The sequence below is a fragment of the Oryzias melastigma genome, linkage group LG5 (assembly GCF_002922805.2).
Source record: "Oryzias melastigma strain HK-1 linkage group LG5, ASM292280v2, whole genome shotgun sequence".
NCBI classification, from domain to species: Eukaryota; Metazoa; Chordata; class Actinopteri; order Beloniformes; family Adrianichthyidae; genus Oryzias; species Oryzias melastigma.
In genome coordinates, this window is record NC_050516.1 from 25,733,407 (window position 1) to 25,751,700 (window position 18,294).

The 18,294-nt window shown below is 37.9% G+C and overlaps 1 protein-coding gene across 1 annotated transcript in view; it reads left to right on the forward strand.

The window, feature by feature from the left end:
• ppp1r16b (protein phosphatase 1, regulatory subunit 16B) overlaps nucleotides 1-18,294 on the forward strand; it is a 76,110-nt gene that overhangs the window by 15,343 nt on the left and 42,473 nt on the right. Inside the window, exon 2 of the mRNA XM_024270148.2 lies at nucleotides 14,167-14,582. Within this exon, the coding sequence (XP_024125916.1) occupies nucleotides 14,315-14,582 (268 nt within the window). The 5' untranslated portion in view covers nucleotides 14,167-14,314. The remainder of the gene's footprint in view (nucleotides 1-14,166; nucleotides 14,583-18,294) is intronic.

Sequence of the window (18,294 nt, forward strand, 5' to 3'; positions counted from 1 at the left end):
TTTGAATGTTTTTTTGCATAAAAATATACTCGAATCTGTTCATAGCTATGTTTTGCATAATTTCTGTAGCAGCTGTAACTCCTTCTGTGCCTCTGAATCCTTTTTCTGGGCTCTTCAATCAGTTGTGGTATTAGTAGGTGATTAAATTAATTGGTGCGATGTGGAGACATCGGCATTGATCTGGAATGGGGCGGGACTTTGTGATTCAAGAGACCATAGGGGTGAAAATTGGGGGGTGTCAGAGTTGTTGTGCGTCCCTGTGCTTTTGCTGAGGCTGCCGTTTCACGAGCATGCATGTGGACACAGTGTGCATACTCATTATAATGACATAGCTGGATTTGTTCAACTCACATGAATACACAGGAATCTATCCGACACACAGAGCTTTTGTGCCTGATACTGGGACTTTCTGTTTCTGCGTTCAAAGCGTCCTCGCCGTTACTGGCGCTACTGGTGATGGAGAGTGCAGCAGGTTTGTGTTTGTTTATGATTGATGCTTTATTTGTTTTAGTTTTATTGTTTCTTTTGTATTTTTCTAATGGAAAAGTTTAATTTTTAAGCATTTTGTTTTCCTTTTAGACCACTTCAACATAAACATGTTTAAATAATAGTCATTTTCAAAATTAAGGGCTAACTTTACCTTACATTTTTATACAAATTATATTGATTTGATGATTTAAAAATGCCAACATAATTATTTTGGCTGATATTAGCCGTGAACATTTGTCAATTATTTATTTTTGAATTTCCATTTTAAAAAGTAGAAAAAAAAGACATATGGCACAAATTAACACAGATAAGAAATTAGCCAGAATTCAAAGTAACAAATAGTTTATTTCAGCAGTTTGCTAAAAGCCCCTTTTCCATGTTTTTAATCTTGTTTTATGCTTTTGCAGCGTTTTTGAATTCCTCTCTTTAGGTCTGCTTTTATCAGATCAAGACCCCTTACAGCATCACATTTTTTTCTCTTTTGCTCAGCAGTACAGATATGAAAGTAACACAGACATTACCTTTCTTTAAGGCAGATTTATTGGCTGACAGCCAATGCGAACACCAGCATCAGCTGTTCTTTGACTCTTAATCTCCGTGTGTCTTTATCACAGCCAGGAGTAACAAAGGCCGAATGTAGTGTATTGTGCTTCAGGAGCCTCAACATACAAGATAGGAGATAAGAATGACTTAATCAGTACTTTGCATATAGCTCCAGTTTTAGATTTTGTGAAATACTGTTTCAATTTAAAATAGATACATAGATGATGATATCTTTGCAGCTGGAAAACATGCACTCCACTCTGTTGCCCTCAGTTCTTGAATGTACCCTGAACAATGGTAATGTTGTTAAAGCTGACCGGCATCCTCTTGTCATTTCCTGTTTTCCTCTGATTGAAAACTTAGAAGTGACAAGTAATATTGTACTTAATTATTGCAAAAAAAAATGCACTAGTCTGTCTGAAACAACAGCATACTATTGCAGTGACAGCCTTTTACAATGTAACCACATATCTCACAAAATATACATTCAAAATAGATGTTTTTTTTTTATATAAAGGAAAATCGTTAATATCGTTTTTAATTTTAGGAATTAACTATTCATGAACTTGTTCAACTTGTTATGAACCTTTCAGAACCCCCAGTTATACGGTAGTTCTGTTTAGGGGTGTGACGTTCCAACAATCACAGGAAGTCCAGTATTTTAATTACAGATGAACTTTTTGGCTGACTGCAGCCATTGTTATTTTGCAGTTCCACATTTCTGTTTTTATTTTGCAGTTTAGACTTTTTGAATATATGTATTTTTTGACAACATAAAAACCCCTGGTCAGGACTGGAGTAGAAACTAATGTTTAGCCTGGAAGTGTAATAATAGACCAGCCCTTTTCTTTTTCGAAGAAACCAGTTAAACAAACACGGATCAGTAATTATAGTTTTTTAAAAGTACCACTTAAAATAAAAACTGTTTTAACTCCTTGAATTTATAATCCAAATGATTCCATCTTGGAGTAAGCAAAATATGACACTCACAGTACTCACTCCTGAAAGTATTTTAGAAAACAGCAGATTAGAACAGCAAAGTTATAATAGGGCATATAAAATAAAATGAGGATTTCAACAGCATTTCTGAGTATTTATTTACCCAAATTGTTGTGAATCAGGAGCAGATGAAAAAATGCACTGCTGTTGGAAAAAGCCTGTAGCTATGATACAGCCGCTGCAGTCAACCATCCCCCTGTTCCGCTCCATTCTGATGCATCCACATGCAGGCAAACAGATTAATCTATGTCCTTGTTTTCCTCATCTGAGCCGACATCTGTCTCATGTAAGGCTGGAGGTATGAGGGGCTGTAAGCTAGCTTGAGAGTGTAAACAAAGAGATCATAGGAAGTGAGGGCAGGCTTACTCCATACCATTTATCCTAGCCACAAATCAGAGGTGAATTTCTGATAAACTACTTTGTCTTTGAAAGCTACAGGTTTTTAGATTTGGGCTGAAAACTGTATAATCATAATTAAAAGACCACTGGGAACACGTTTACAATAGATCAAGCGATGATTGGAATGGGACTATAAAAAGTTTCAATATATTATCTTTTCTTTTGCTACTGGCTGACTATACCTTAAAATTAAATACACCTTCTAATTCAGATCCAATCATTCATTTTCTTGTCCGCTTCTTCCCTTTCGGGGTCGCGGGGGTGCCGGAGCCTATCCCGGCCACTGATGGGGGAAGGCGGGGCTCACCCTGGACAGGTCGCCAGTCTGTCGCAGGGCCAATTCAGATCCAGTGTTTCATTTAAATCACAAATGATCCTGTTCCTAATGAGTATTTTTTAGACCAGTATGCCTAAAATCCTTTCATTTACTCAGAAATTGGTAGGACGCCTTATACACTGCTCACAAAAATTAAAGGAACACTTTTTTTATTGGGCCTGGCATGAATTGAATTAAACCTGTCTGATAATTTTCTGGTTGGTTAAGCAGCTGAGGGCCTCGTTAATCAATTTCAGCTGTGTTGGTGTTCATGGAATTAACAACAGGTGCACTTCAGTGGTAACAATTAGAAAACCCTCAAAACAGGACTGGTGTTACATGTGGAGGTCATTTCAAGTTTCTCCTTCTTGATCTTTTTTGGCTGGTTTTCTACTCGTGTTGATTTCGGCTTGTGTAATTATCTCTACTGGCAGTATGAGGCGATTCCTTAACCCTACAGAAGTTGCACAGGTTGTCCAAGTTCTCCAGGATGGCACATCCACACGTGCTGCAGCAAGAAGGTTTAATGTGTCTCCCAGCACAATCTCCAGAACATGGAGGAGATTTCAGGAGACTGGTCGTTATTCTGGGAGAGCTGGACAGGGCCGTAGAAGGTCCTCAACCCCTCAGCAGGACCCATACCTGCTCCTTTGAGCAAGGTGGAACAGGCTGAGCTCGTGCCCTACAGAATGACCTCCAGAGGGCCACTGGTGTGAAGTTACTGTAAGAGTTACTGTAAATTAGTTGAATAAAGTTTGACTTACCTGTCATGTTGCACTCTCTGCAATGGCAATAGCAGAGACATGAATAACAACACAGTTCACTAGAAAAATATACTAATTATTGGTAGAGTTTTGGAGCACAATATAGTTTGTAAAGTTTCTTTTCAAAGTCTTATTCCACTTTTGAAATAAAAGTATAGTACAAATAGGCACCTGAATTTACATGAGGAAATCATTAAATCAGTTTTTGACCAAAATGTACTGTAATTCTAGATTGATCAAAGTTTTACAAATTGCTGGACACAATTGCAGCATTTGTTCTGCAGTAGAAGTGAAATATTCTTTAGAAATGTCCTGTAGCATCACACTTTCTCCTCCTTGTCTGATGCCATCTTTCATCTTTGATGGCATACAAAGATTCTGGGGGGTGATCTAAAGATTTCAAACTTTTGCTGATTGTTCCATAACGCCTTCTTCCAACAGTAGCACAGTGACGTATTTCCTGGCCCATGCAGGCAAGCTTCTTTGTCTTATTCTGGCATCTTTGCAATGCCTTTCATGCTGCATGCCACTCAGTCAACCCTGAAACTCAAAGTTTTCTTTTGACGGTTAAAACTGTGACCTTCTTACAAAGACCACACTAAAGCCGTTTTTGAAGTTGTTGTCCTGCGAGCCGTCTATCATGCAGGTGTTATCTGTCAGAAGCTTGTCCTCTGATTCAGTTGTGACTTTTGGTCTGCCAGACTTCTTCCTGTTAGTTTCCCCCCATTTTCAGAGCGTCTTTTGATGGTGAAGGAAACTGTACCACGACTTTCTGTGCAGTTTTTCTGCAAGTGATATTTGTGGTCTGTCGCTTTTCCATTGTTGTTTGCTTTTTTTGAAACAACACACAACTTTTATTTCTGTATTATTGCTCAGCTAAAGCTCACTTGTGTGATACAATGTTAAGGGTTAGGGGTGTGAGTGGCTGTAAGTTAGTGGGAGAGAGTTTTTTAAAAAAAGTGATGGAAAATTAGAGGCAAGTTTTTGATGAACTCCTGTTGCCCTGCAGAAACAATCTTCTTGAAAAGGACAGTTTTTTAAATTTTGGCTAAAACCCATTGAGAACGCTTTAATATTAGCTTAAAAGAGGGACTGAGTGGAACAAGGCTCAATCATTTTCGAACCTTTAGGTTCTGATCCCTCTCTGTTTGCCTCAAAAGGAACTTTAAAAATGTGCATGATTCTGTTTTAACCTTTGTGCTCTCTTATGGGGTCCAGATGACCCCACCCTTATATTGATGTGTGATTCCTCCAATGACATAGATGAACATGGTTTTATGTCTGCCACGAACACCAAAAAAAAAAAGAAATGACCCCATTTTTAATGTTAGCATGCCTAGGATAGCACACTGGTTTTGTGATTTAAACTTTTGACTTTTCATAGCTTACATTTTAACTAATGTGAGCAGGGGTGTTCAATTCCAGGCCTATAAGAGGAATTTAATGTTGTTTTTAGGAAGATTGCGAAGAAGAAAACAGTCATAAAGAGTAAAATGGAATAGCTAGCTTAGCGCTATCTTGGAGCTTTTTAATGTCGTCATCAGCGGGTGGCAACAGTGACTCTGGCCCAACCGTCCCATCTTTTTTTCTATGGACCTACAATGGATGGGGGCCCTCAAAGATACAGAACTGTTTAATTTGTTAATTTAACCATGGAAACGCTCAAAATACCGAATTTATCCGGACCATGCTCAGTGGAAACAAGGCTTTATTGGCCAAACACACTTGATCCAAATAATCAACAGCAAATAAGTCAGGGTTTCTGGAAAACTCGCAGGAGGCCGGCCATCAAGGCCTGAAGTTGGACACCCGTGAATTAGAGCTATTGATTAAGTTGTTTAACCCTGGTGCTATCATATGAGGTCCAGATGACACAATATCCTCACAAATGTGGTAGAAGGTTGACAGGATTTCATGTCCACGGACACCAGTGAAAATAAAAAAAAAAAAAGTTCTGTTCTGTCTTGTGAGGTCCAAATGATCCCACTCCCAACATCAACATACCAGGAAAGCACTAAAGAGAGCAGTGTTTCAGTGCATAGTATTTTATTGTTTCTTATTCATATCATACATAAAGAATCTATCTGGACAAAATACAATCATAACATTTATTTTTATTCCCCTCTTTTACCATAAGCTTAGTTGTCTTGTGCTCGTCTGTCCTTTCATTCGTTTTTCTTTACCTTACCTTTTGTTATCTCTTTAACCACTTAAATTTATCTGAGCTTAAGCCCTTAAACTTATCTACCTTTTTTATTGTTTACTTATGAATTTATGAGCTTCCTCTCTGTCTTTTAGCATGCCTTCTATCTTTTTTTTCTTATTTGACTGCCACGTCATCCAAACAGGCATACGCAGCCCACTGGAAAAAAAACTCCCAAAGCTCCTGATAATCCTCTCTGGGCAGAGTCTTGATCAATTGTGGTTGGAAATACAAACAGTGTAACGCTACAGTGAACAAAAATTGGGCTAATTATTTTGCAACTGATACACAGTTAGCTTTCCTAAGCTAGCAGCTGCATTTGGAATCATCATTAAAGAGAACTTTTGAATCTAACTTCTTTGCATTGAGTGACTGTAAAGGTAAGAATCAGTTTTGTTGTGAGGGTTTTACTGTTTTGTTATGAAGTTGTTGCTGTGGCATCATGGACATCAATGAGGAGCACTACAGTTGCACAATGAGTAGGCCATTATCTCATGAACTTGATTTTCAGTTTTCTTACTTTTTCTGTATTCTATAAGATATTTTTCACTATTCAATTAAAATTGTTTTTTTTTATATAAATTAAAAAATTTGAAGAATAAACTTAGGTGTTTTACTGATTAGATCGCAGTTGATTGTTGTTGACTGTATGTTGGCATAAATAAACCCCTCTTAGAAAGCTGATATCATCAGACCTTTGAAAGTGTCATATATCATTGAGTCAGTTGTGCTTTTTGTTGCAGAAGCAGACTGAAAAATGATTTGGAACGGAGGTTGTAAACCAGGCCAGTTAATATGGTAAAAGCTTTAGATGAAATGCCCGTGCGTGTGCCGTACAGCAGTTTGATCCTCACTCAGACATCAACTATAGGTCTCTAGTATATTGCTCTTTGCACCAAATCGCCCTCATCATGATGAAGGGAAGTCCAGGTTGACCTCAATCCACCTGGTCTGTAAACTCAAGAAGGATTTAAAGTGGAAATCAGCTCTGCTTGTACCCAATTTAACCCACTTTTTTGTGATTGTGTCCAAAAACACCCCTGTTCAGATCCTTAATCCCAGACTTTTAGCGTTAATGTAAAAATCAAACAAGGACAGGTTTCCATAAACATCTAAACACATAAATATATCTGTTTAGGAGCTGTAAATGAAACGTGTTTAATTACAGAGCAAACATTACTTATTGAATTCCAACAGTTGTTTAATCTCATTTGCAGTACATGTATCGACTCCATGTTTTCAAGAAAAGCTTTTTTGTTGCCCATTGTGTTTCACACAATGTTCATTCTTGATTTGTCACTTCAGAGAAAAATCCTTGGTTATTATTTTAGTCAAAACAAATGTGACATTCAATAGTCAGCCATAAAAATGCTCAGCTTTACAATGTTAGGCCTTTTCCTTCTAATTTGTCCAAAACTTAAACCATAACACATGTTTTCACCACTGAACACTAAGACATACAATGTTAATTTTTTGTTGATCCTGTTACATCAAAAGATATAAAATAATCCTGATTAAAAAAAAAGAACTTTAATCTTCTTAATCTAATTTTAATCTATGATTAGTGTTTAAAAGCCCTAAATTTTCACATGATATTATTCCATCAGCAACACTCGACCATGACGACAGTAAGATGAAAGTATCAGACTACTCCTGGAGTCCATGAAGCTTTAATTTGATTGCTTGAGGTGGTGTTAAGCTCCTTCGGCACCTGTGATTGCATTTGTACTTGACTTTTTCACAAATGAATGTTGTTTTCTAATTAATCTCGTACAATTGAAGAGCACCATTGACATGATTTTGTCTGGAGAAGGAGTTGCATTTATTTAATGAAGGCAGAACAGTTAAATTAGTACACTTTCTCTGCATGTTGTACATTGAGTGCAGATGGAATAAAGCGTTTTGGCCTGACAACGAAATTTGCACGGTGATTTGAAAAATATGTCTTAGTTTTATCAAGGGCTATTAATAAAAAAAAAGTATATTGTAAGTCTTATAGAGGTCAGTTGTGTGAGTCAAATTGTTTTTGTTACATTTAGATAGCTGCCAACTTCTGAAACCGTACTAAACACCAATAACATTCCGGTAATTAATTGTTTGTTTTGTTTTTGAGAGATTGCTTTGAGCAGAGAATGTATCCTTAGAACAGCAGCCTGACTGGATGGATCTGTTCTTGGTTTTAGATCAACAACATCAAATTTAGATTTTGGCCTCTTACGTAAGAATGAAAAACACAAAGGTTGTGTGCAGCGGAGCATTTATATCCGCAGCAAGGGAGCTGATTGAGGTCAATCTGTGATTTGCTGCCTTGGCCTTGGCCGCTGGCTGTTGTATCACCATAGGGCTTACCGTTAACGCCAGGTTCTCATGTTTCCTGTAGCGTAAACTTTAAGCACAGGCGTTTGTCTTGACCCCTGCTGTTAAGGAGCAACATTAGTCTCCCTCATGGGCAATATTTTAGTTGCTCTTTTTGCAGTCTGTGTAAATTTTTCTTTGCATAGTGTGAGATACCTGTTGTAAAGGTGCTCAATTAAAAAAAAAAAAAAATATTATGGTCTCTTGGAACTATGAGTCTTAAAAATGTTTAGCAAAGTTTGTTATGCTGGTAATTAGAGATGCAATAATATTCAATATAAAACCGAACCATTCAAATCATGTTCGAAAATTCAATACGACATTTTTTACAATAGGCATTTTATTTATTCAGTACCAACCTGAGGTGCCTTAGGGTGTCTGCTGCCACTCTCCTCCTCCCTGCCAGAAACTACCCTGTCCCTCTTACGGTAGTCGGATAGTAAAAGTTTTAGCTAAATGCTAAAAACAACCGAGATACTTGTTTTTTTGAAAAAAAAAAAAAAATGTTAAGGTACACGAATAAAGGACTGACAGCTAAGGGATACCGCACTTTACTTGTGTTGCTGTTGTTTATTTGGATGAGTAAATCAGTTCTAAATATTTTAAATTGGTTCAGTTTAGATTGTGTACAACATCCTGCTTTAAAAATGTTAGCAAACTGCTTAAATTGTTGCACTTCATTTAAGTTATAATGTTTACAAGTATACAAGAGTTCTATTTAAATGTGATTCTGCAATAAGTGCCAAAAACTGTGAACTTGAAAAAAAATCTGAATTTTTGTCATGGTATTTCTCGTGTAAAATAAGTTATCTGTGGAATAGTAGGATTTCAGGGTTTATTTTTTTCCTGCTCAATACATATCGAACCGTGACGCTCATATCGAGGTATATATCAAACCGTGAGCAAACTGTATAGCTGCATCCCTGGTAGTATTATATTGAAAACCACAAACATGTGTTTGAAGGTTAGAGGTAAAACCTTAGCTAATTTGTGTCTTAATTGTGATTTTTGAGACACAAGTAAGAACATTTTTTAATTGATTAACCTGCTGATGATCAGGTATGGGATTTCTCCAAGTCTGTTAAATGCAAGTCATAGACTAGGCATGTTATCCGGCATGTTTTCAAAGCTACTCTGCTCAAACACACCTGGTTCAGCTCATCATCAACCTTTGTAGAGACTTTACAATGACAGTCATTAGAGACAGCTGTGTTTAAGCGAGGCAGGATGGAAAACATCCAGTGAGACGGTGTGCCCTAAGGACCGTCACAGACAACAAACACAATGCCTTGTATGCTTGATAGCTGCCTGAAAATTAACTGTAATACCAAAGCTTAAAACTTTACATTAGGGTTAAGGAACACCAGTGGCCATAAAAAACATGAGTTTGGCTTCTAAAACAGGTTATTTAAAAATAATTTCTTTCTGAGAAACTGAAGTTTAGGATGAAAATTGAATCTACTAAAAAGGTTTTGTCATTTTGTCTTCTTTATTTTTCTTGTGTTAGGCGGTAAATTTTTTTTCATTGTTAAGTTGAAAACATATAATTTTAGCTCCAAGTCACTGATTAATGCAGATTTTTTTTGGCTCGAATCATCTGTTTGTGTCATCTGCAGTGTATTTTGTCTCTGCCACGTGTGTGTGTGCTAGAGGGATGCTATTACCTCGGCTCTGATTGTCCTGATTTGATCAGCAAAGGCTGCTGGGTTTCATTCTCTTAGCGCTAATATCACTGACAATTAAAGACAACCAGAAAAAACCTAGACGTTTCTTGTTTGACACACCATCTGTCTGAAGTTAATTCACTTTAGCTCTGGCCTTGCTTCTTACTCAGAGGAGTGTGCTCCATGATGCATCAGTGCGAACTGCAACCTTACGTAATTAAAGAAAAGGTACTTATTTAGTCTGTGTTACAGATGTCAGCTGTTTGGGTTCAAAATGAGATTGCTTGTCTACTAATTTGAATTGATAAATGGTTCCTTGACATTTGGACTTAATCTAACTTAAGCTCAAAGGATAAAAGACAACTTTGCAAGTAGTTAGTTATTAGTAGAAACCCACTTCATTATGCTATGTACACACTGAGCATGTGATGCATGTTGAAGAACGTGCACTCAGTGTTCTACGGTGTTGCTTCCCAATACTAGCGCTTGTACTCATAGTTGGAAGAGGCTCGGTGTGAAATATCAAAGCGTTGCAAATCTCATGAATCTTGCTCCAGGCCTTTTCCTTTAAAGTTCTGAAATCATTTAAATCCCAATCCTTATCCATTTCCTCTGGTGTTCCTCCAGGTTCTTTTCTTGGTCCCCTCCTTTTCATTACCTACCTTCTACCCATCGTAAACTTAACATTGATTTTCATTGTTTTGCTGATGACACCCAGCTCCATCTGTCCAGTAAACCCAACTTCTCTCTTCTGCCTTCCTCCCTCTCCTCTTGCCTTTTTGAAGTAAAACCTTGTTCACCTTAAACTTCCTCAAAGTCAACAGTGACAAACCCGAATTACTCCTTGTTGGTTCCAAATCTGTCCTTTCCAAAGTCTCCAATTTCACACTTTCCATTGACTCCTCTTCAGTTTCTCCTTCCCTTCCCTTACTCGTTCTGCCTACTTTTACCTGTGTAATATTAATCGTCTCCGCCCCTCACTCACCGTGCACTCAACTTCCATGCTGGTTCATTGTGTGGTCACTTCTTGCCTTGACTACTGCAATGCTCTCTTGACTGGTCTTCCCAGTAAGACTCTACAATTGCTCCAGACTTCATCTGCCCGCGTCATCACCAGAACTCCCTCCTACCATCACATCTCTCCCATTCTACAACAGCTACACTGGCTCCTAGTTATTTTCAGGATTCAATTCAAATTTCGTCTCAACACTTTCAAAGCCCTGCATAATATGGCTCCTTACTATCTGTCTAATCTCCTCCATACTAAGACTCCCTCCCACTGTCTCCGGTCTTCCTCTTCCCTTCAGCTTTCCGTCCCTTCAGGCCGTCTGGTCACCATTGGGGAGCTGAGCCTTCAGCCGCTCGGCTACCCAACTCTAGAACTCTCTGCCCCCCGACCTCTGCAAGGTTGACTACTTTTCAATTTCTAAATCTAGACTCAAAACATATCTGTTTAAATCTGTTTTTCCAAATTTGTAACTTTCCTTCACCTGTAATCTGATTTTATTAAGATGTCAACTTGTTTATTGTGTTTTAAATATTTTTTTGAAGTGATGTTATTGTGTTTTTTACATTTTTTTTTTGAAAGGCGCTTTCAAATAAAATGCATTATTGTTATTATTATTACGTAAAAGACTTGGTGTCATATAATTCCTGCTAAGCACAAACCACAATTATTATTTTCTCCTTCATGATCAATTTTAATACAATTGGTATTTCCATGCCTTGAAAAGGACACTACCCATATGTCACTACCAAATCCAAGTACCTGATTGGTCAAACCGGTTTAACTGGTTTAACATTTGACGTGCATTTAAAAAAATATGAATCATCTTGGGCATATGTTTAATGCTTTTATGTCTTTCATCTGTAATGTTGCAACTTATGGTACCTATTAAGTGACTTGTATAGCTGTTGTGCAGAACATCATTCTTAATTGCCCTTGCCATCACCCATACAGCCTCTTTCTGAACTCGCTGTGGTGCATTTTGTGTTCTAGCCCTTGTAGTGCATTAGGATGAGCTGGAGGGCCTGTCTCATGTCATTGAATGGACGTGTCAGAAACACGTGACACAAGACGACTGTAATCACCAGTACTGCTGCACTCACAGCATTCTGGGAATATTAAGCAGTGCTTTCAGTGAATTTTAATGGAGGATGTTGTGAAGAGTTGCTGTTTCTTGCAGTTTGAAGATTGTTTTTTGATGTAAAATATGTGCTGAATTCATTGCTAATAGAAGTACAGAAATTTTACAGGTTTTCTCATTAGAAATACTCAATGTTTTTATACATCTTGTCATCTTTAACTCTTTACTATACTTTTATTTGATGAAGAATATCTTTTTTGTACAGGAGGTTTAATAATAGGTTTTTTTCTGTTTCTTTTTTAGTTAAAGTAAAGCATATGAACTTGATAGAGCTGATCAATTCTGATTGATACAACATGAAGCTAAAAAGAAGTGCCTATTTGAGGACCTGTTTTATTTACACGCATACACACTTGCACAAACACAACCACGGACGATAAACAATACAAAAAAGAACATGAGCATCTGTCCAGGTTATTTTGCTAAACCTCCTGAAGCAACACTGCATCATAACTCCTCTTTTACATAAGCTGGGTATTTTCGTCTGCTGCAACAGAGCAAACTAGAACTCATTTGTCCAAATGACCTTTTTGAGCAGTGTCAAAGTATTGTTTTTTTTTAAAGACCTTTGTCGTATTCCATAGCTGTTTATACTTTTTAGAACAACCAACTCTTTGAAAGTCTTGAAACCAAATTTCCTCACACTAAAACCTTCACAACAAAAAATGAAACCAACAATAAAACGTTGATAGTTTTAGTTTGAAATAATCCCCAATAACAGCCCAACACTCTGCTTCTATTCCTCCAACAACCAAATGATGTCCTTCAATGAAGCAGCTCGTCTGTCTGTCAGCTCATGTTCAGTTTTAATGAGGTCATGAAGAAATAAGTCACAGAGTCACCAGATCTCACTATTCAAACCTTTTCTGCATCTGCAGACTTAAAGGGTCAAAAATGTGCATAGAGTTGGTTTCATGTTTGCCTGTTCAGAAGGGCCATGTAGCTAAACTGACGGCAAAAAGATGTAGGCTGTAGGAAGTGATTGTATGGCCTGTTTCCTGTTTATGTTTGTTGCAGGTCGGTATGAGCTGCAGGGGGAAATATAGCATGATGTTGATGGCAAACTGGAGGTGGCAGTTTACTGCTTTCTCAAGCAGTATATCACACAATGTCGCCATTCTGTTACTGCAAAGCTGTAGGCAGCAGGAAATGTGAATCGCATTAAGTAAACTGGAAAAATTTGGCTTTTTTTGCATGGAAAATAAAATTGTAAGCTATATTCATCAGCTGTTGTTGTGCTTTTGTGGGATTCATTATTAGCAAGGATAAAGTTAGCACTATAATTAAGATAAAGTTCTTTTTTTTCTGTTTTTACACATAATTTATGTCTTCTTTCCGTCTCCTCCATAAATGCCGCTCTCTGTGCAGCTGCAACAAAACTGATAACCTGCAGGTTTAACAACACTTTCCAGACTCAGGGAGGAAAGAAAAAAAAAAGATTTACTGACAAAAAGGCAGCAAAACTGTTGCATCAACACAAAATAAAGAAATCCCCTCTTCACCTCTCTGGCCTTGTGCTGTTATTTTTCTTATCTGCTTAAGCATGTAGCATTGAGGAAGTGGTTTACGTTGTTGGAGGATGGTAGGTGAAGATCAATGGCAGCTCACGCACCAAGTGGAAAGTTAAAACTGAATCCTTTAATGAGTCAGCTACTAAAAAAAGTACAAGTTTTAACGGCTGAAAGTTTCAATCTTTGCTACATTAAAGAAAACTCTGAATAACACTTTATGTGGAAAACATTTTTGAAGACCCATTCGGATCAGCTTTAGATTTATTTTGAAAGCGTTTGCAGTGGTCTTTTAAGGATGATTATGCGGTTTTTAGGCCAAAAAAAATTGGTGTTGTTTTCTTGGACATAGTTTCCACAGAGCGACTGTAGTTTACTAGAAATTAATTTCCAAATTGTGGATGGGATTGTTAGCACAAAGCAACCCCTGCCCCCTTTCCCGTCACTCAAACCTGAGAGCTACCTTGTTTAAATGCTCTTTTGCTAGTTTATAGCCTCTCATACCCCTAACCAAACATTACAGGTGTCTGCTCCTGATTCTCAACAATAAAGAAATACTCATAAATGCAACTTTAATCTTAATTTTCTTTATATATGTCTTCCAACAGAGAGAAAAAAAACACTACAAGAATAGGTTTAAAAACACCAAAAACACAATTTTCTTCGGAGTAAGTCTATAAGGAAGTATTATATTTCCTGCTGTTATGTGCCAGACTAATGTACAGCTTAGAATTTTAGCAGAATGTAGTTTAACTTCTCTTTTTCTTGTTATCTCTTAGGCTGCATACTGCCACAGAAAGGATGATAATGAGGGAAATGAAAGGAGGTCACGGCTGGAGGTGCAGCCCTCGCTAGAAGAACGCATTCTCCCCTTTTCCCCCTCCAACATCACCCACTGCTGCTGTCCACCCTCCACCTCTGAGCGCCATGGCCAACCACCTGGAGCTCATCCAAGAGCTGCAGCAGCTGGACAAGGTGCCCAGTCTGGAGAGGCTTCGGGCGGCACAGAAGCGCCGCGCCCAGCAGTTGAAACGATGGGCCGTGTACGAGAAGGAAATGCAGAACAAGAAACGAAAGGCTGACAAGAAGACTCGCAATGCCTACAATCTCGGTCAGTCAGAGCCCAAGAGACACGTGTCATTTGCTGCCAGTGTTGCTCTTCTGGAAGCATCGGCGAGAAACGATCCAGATGAAGGTGAGTGTTTCTTCTAAGCAGTGTCAACGCAAAGCAAAACACATTGGCTTTTAAATTTTTCTTAAAGTAACCTTTCCTCCCCAAAGTGCAGTTAAACCCCAAACAAAGATACAGGAATAATTACAGGGGCTTTGGCTCCACTTCATTTTCCCCTTTTTCAAACGGGGAGAAAACGATTAGCTTGCCCTTAAACAGCCCGTGAAAGTGACTTTGTTCAGGCTGAATTTGTTCCGCTACAAGACCACTTTATCAAATGGAAATAATTGACTTGTCACAGTGAGATGAAACTCTGTCAGTCTTTAATTAAAATTTTTACTATTGCTGTTCCCTTCTTGAGATATTTGGTTAGTTCAGCACAGCGGCTCTGTTTGTGACGCTGGGATGATAACACTCTGCGATCATTCTGATAGGACCCAGAACAGAACAGAATTTCACCCTAATTTAGAAGGAAGTACTTTAAAGTATTAGCAATAAATAAATATTTCGCTTTTTGCAAGCTACTTTTGCACATAGGCCCTCCTGAGGCTGCTGTGTGCTCACAACTGTTACAGGACTGAGCAGACTACTGCTAAAGCAATTAGCATGTTCATTAGCATCTGAACATGCACATCAGCTATAAACTGTTGCTAAAGTCTAAACAACATTTAGGGAGGGTTGGCAATCACTTCTGGCTTCTGCCGCTACACAGATTAGGTAACAACAAGACAGTCCAAAATATGTGTGGGTTCAAAAATGTCATGTGTTGCATGCAATTGTTTTTTTTCTTTTGTACCAAGCTGTGGAAAGTTTTTAGACATTCTTATGTAGTAATTCCCCCCCCCCCAAAAAAAGAAAAAAAGAGGAATTGTGGTTTGGGTACTCAATACTTTTTAAATTTTACTTATTTGTCATCAGAAACTTGCATACATTTTTTTTTTATTTCAGCAAATTTAATAAATAAAAATTTTCTTAAGTGTTTTAAACTGTTTCCTCAAGTTGTTTACCCCAGATTCTATTTAAAAATGCATAATCAAGGCAATTTTAATTATATTTCATTAGTGTATAAATATATACACGTGTGTATATATATATATATATATATATGTTTCCATTGGTAAATGGACCCATTAAGCAGTACTGACCCGTACCTTTTGAGGCCCTTCATCCGTTGGAGGTCCATAGAAAAATGGAACGGGACATGTTGTGAACCTTCGCCAAAAACTTCTCTGCATCCTAGCATTTTTAGAGCAGTTTAAGATATATAAGATTTGTTTTGGGGTGAAGCGATGCCCACGCTGCTCCAGCAGCAGCTGTCCGGCTCAGAAGCCAGATAATCTTCACTCAACTTCCCTCTGGTTCCCGAAATCTCGATCAGGCGTCATGAATCCACACTCTCTCTGCTCCAGTGCACATAGGAGCTCTTTGCTTTCTAAAGCAAATATTATAAGATCTCATCACGTTCTGTGGATTCTAGTGTTCAGGCTTTTCAATGCATTGGTGACAGTGGAACAAATGAATAAAATTAGCATAGATATAGACTAAAATAAGTTTTTAAGCCTTTACGACGAAGAGAAGATAATAAAATGAAGGGTAAATATTTCACCTGTAGGATGTTTTACAAAAATCAAACGTATTATGATGAGTCAACAGTTATTGTAAACTTATAGTGTATATAACTTTTTTCTTATGAAGAAATTGGGAGAAAAGCCGACCTAAAGGTATTCAGGACATTGTAAGATAAAAGTTGCAGGTTTTCATTTCATTTCTGATTTGTTGGATAAGACGAGTCTCTTAATTTCCCTCTTTTTAATTTATTTTTTGTAAACCTGCCCTTTTATTTTCCTTGTGTGAGTGTTTGAGACCACACCGACAGATAGATGTTCCTTGACTGAAGCAGGATTTGGTGGTTTCTGTACTCTAAGATAAATATGTTTAAATCGTAAAGTGAATTGAAACGGTGAGATAAAACAGTGAGAAAATTGAATTTTAGTTATGTGTTTGTTTATGTTTGAGCGTTTTCTTCTCTGAACAGAAACATCCTATCATCCAGATACACAGAAAGCTTTTTTGTACACTGTCACAAAGGAAAGACATGCAGAAAAAGTGAACTTGTTGCTTCACAATTTGTACCAAAGTTTGTGTCTTTGCAGATATTTGTGAAGGAGAAGTGGGCGTGAGGTTGGAAAAACAAAGACAGATGCTGTGGAAATGAAACCTTTTCTTGCTGTGGGATTTGTTTATGTTATGGATCTGCATGAAACAGAAACAAGGAGTTTAAATGGATTAAACATGGAAGAGTAAAATTAGTAATCTGGATTTTTATCCTGAGGCCCTCTGCTTGCTGCAGCCTGAACTCCCTGTCCCCTGTCGGTGTTTATGGCCGATTGCAGTGCAATTACTGTAAAGCATCTCATTTTGTTTGTGGGTGGCTTTGTGGTCTCCCAGTCACAGTCACTATCCTGCAGAGGAGCAGTGGTTCAGGTCAAAACGGACAGGCCACACAAAGCCACCGAGGATGCACATGTTCAACATGCTTTGAGGCAGAGAAACACCAGCGTGTTCTCTCAGCTTTTTACCCTCTCTAAATGTTGTATTATTGAATATTCCTAATTGCAATGATAGGAAATCATTTGTGATAAACAGCTCTTCTTGTAACAGCTTTTGAAATAGTCCATTCATTGTTCTGTTTTGACTGAAAAATGATGGTTGGTTTATTTCTGTCAAGTCTTCTTTATCACACATACAGTTTTACACATATACTCCTACAGCTTTTGCGAGTTTTAGGGTTGTCACACAGGTGTGGCCGCGTCAGAACCTTTGTGCTATCCTAGGCATGTTTACGTTAAAAGTGGGGTCATCTGGACCCCACAAGACAGCACACTGAACTTTTTTTTTTTCCAAGGATTTTTTTATCTTCACTGGTGTCAATGGCAGACAAAATCCTTTCCAACTTTTGTCATGGGAGGGATCACACATCAGTATAATGGTGGGGTCATCTGGACCCCATAAAATGGCACAAGGGTTAAAGGGAGCACAGATGTGTCTTGAAGTTCCGTTGTGGCTCGTGTGGCCCCTGTAAAGAAAGTAATGAAAATGGAACGTACCATTGTTGTGCGTGCGGTAAGTGCATCGTGAGAGATTATGTAAGTTACACGTACTGATGACGTATGGGCGATACAGTCGTATGCCACACTATAGTCATTAGTGAGTTGTGTGTACTTACTTATTACTGACTGTGTGCAAATGTTGCATGAACTTATGCAAGAAAATGTGACTCATATTTCAAAATGAAAGTCAATACCGGAAATGCTTTTTTCATTTTCACAATAAAAATGCATCAGCTGAATCAAAAATAAAATTACAACTCAATCCAAATTGAAAAAAAAAAATTCTGTACACACATTTGAGAACAGCATGTCGTTTGCCGGTAGGGCTAACCAAAGCAGGAGAAGAGCGAGCACTGACATCATCGTGGTGCGCTCCTTGAAACTGCTAAGTTGACCTGACTAATAAGACACTTTGCAAGGCGAGATGTGAAAATGAAAAGGCAATCTTCATTGACTTTGTCACTTTAATTATGTCACAGAATGAGCGGTGTGGAAGTAGAAAACGAAAACACAGTTTGGAGGATTGATTTCTCATTTTATTTAAGAGTCAAACAATGCAGTTACATTGTGAAAATGTATTAGTTCACTTTCGGCTTATCCCTTTCGGGGTCGCCACAGCGTAACAG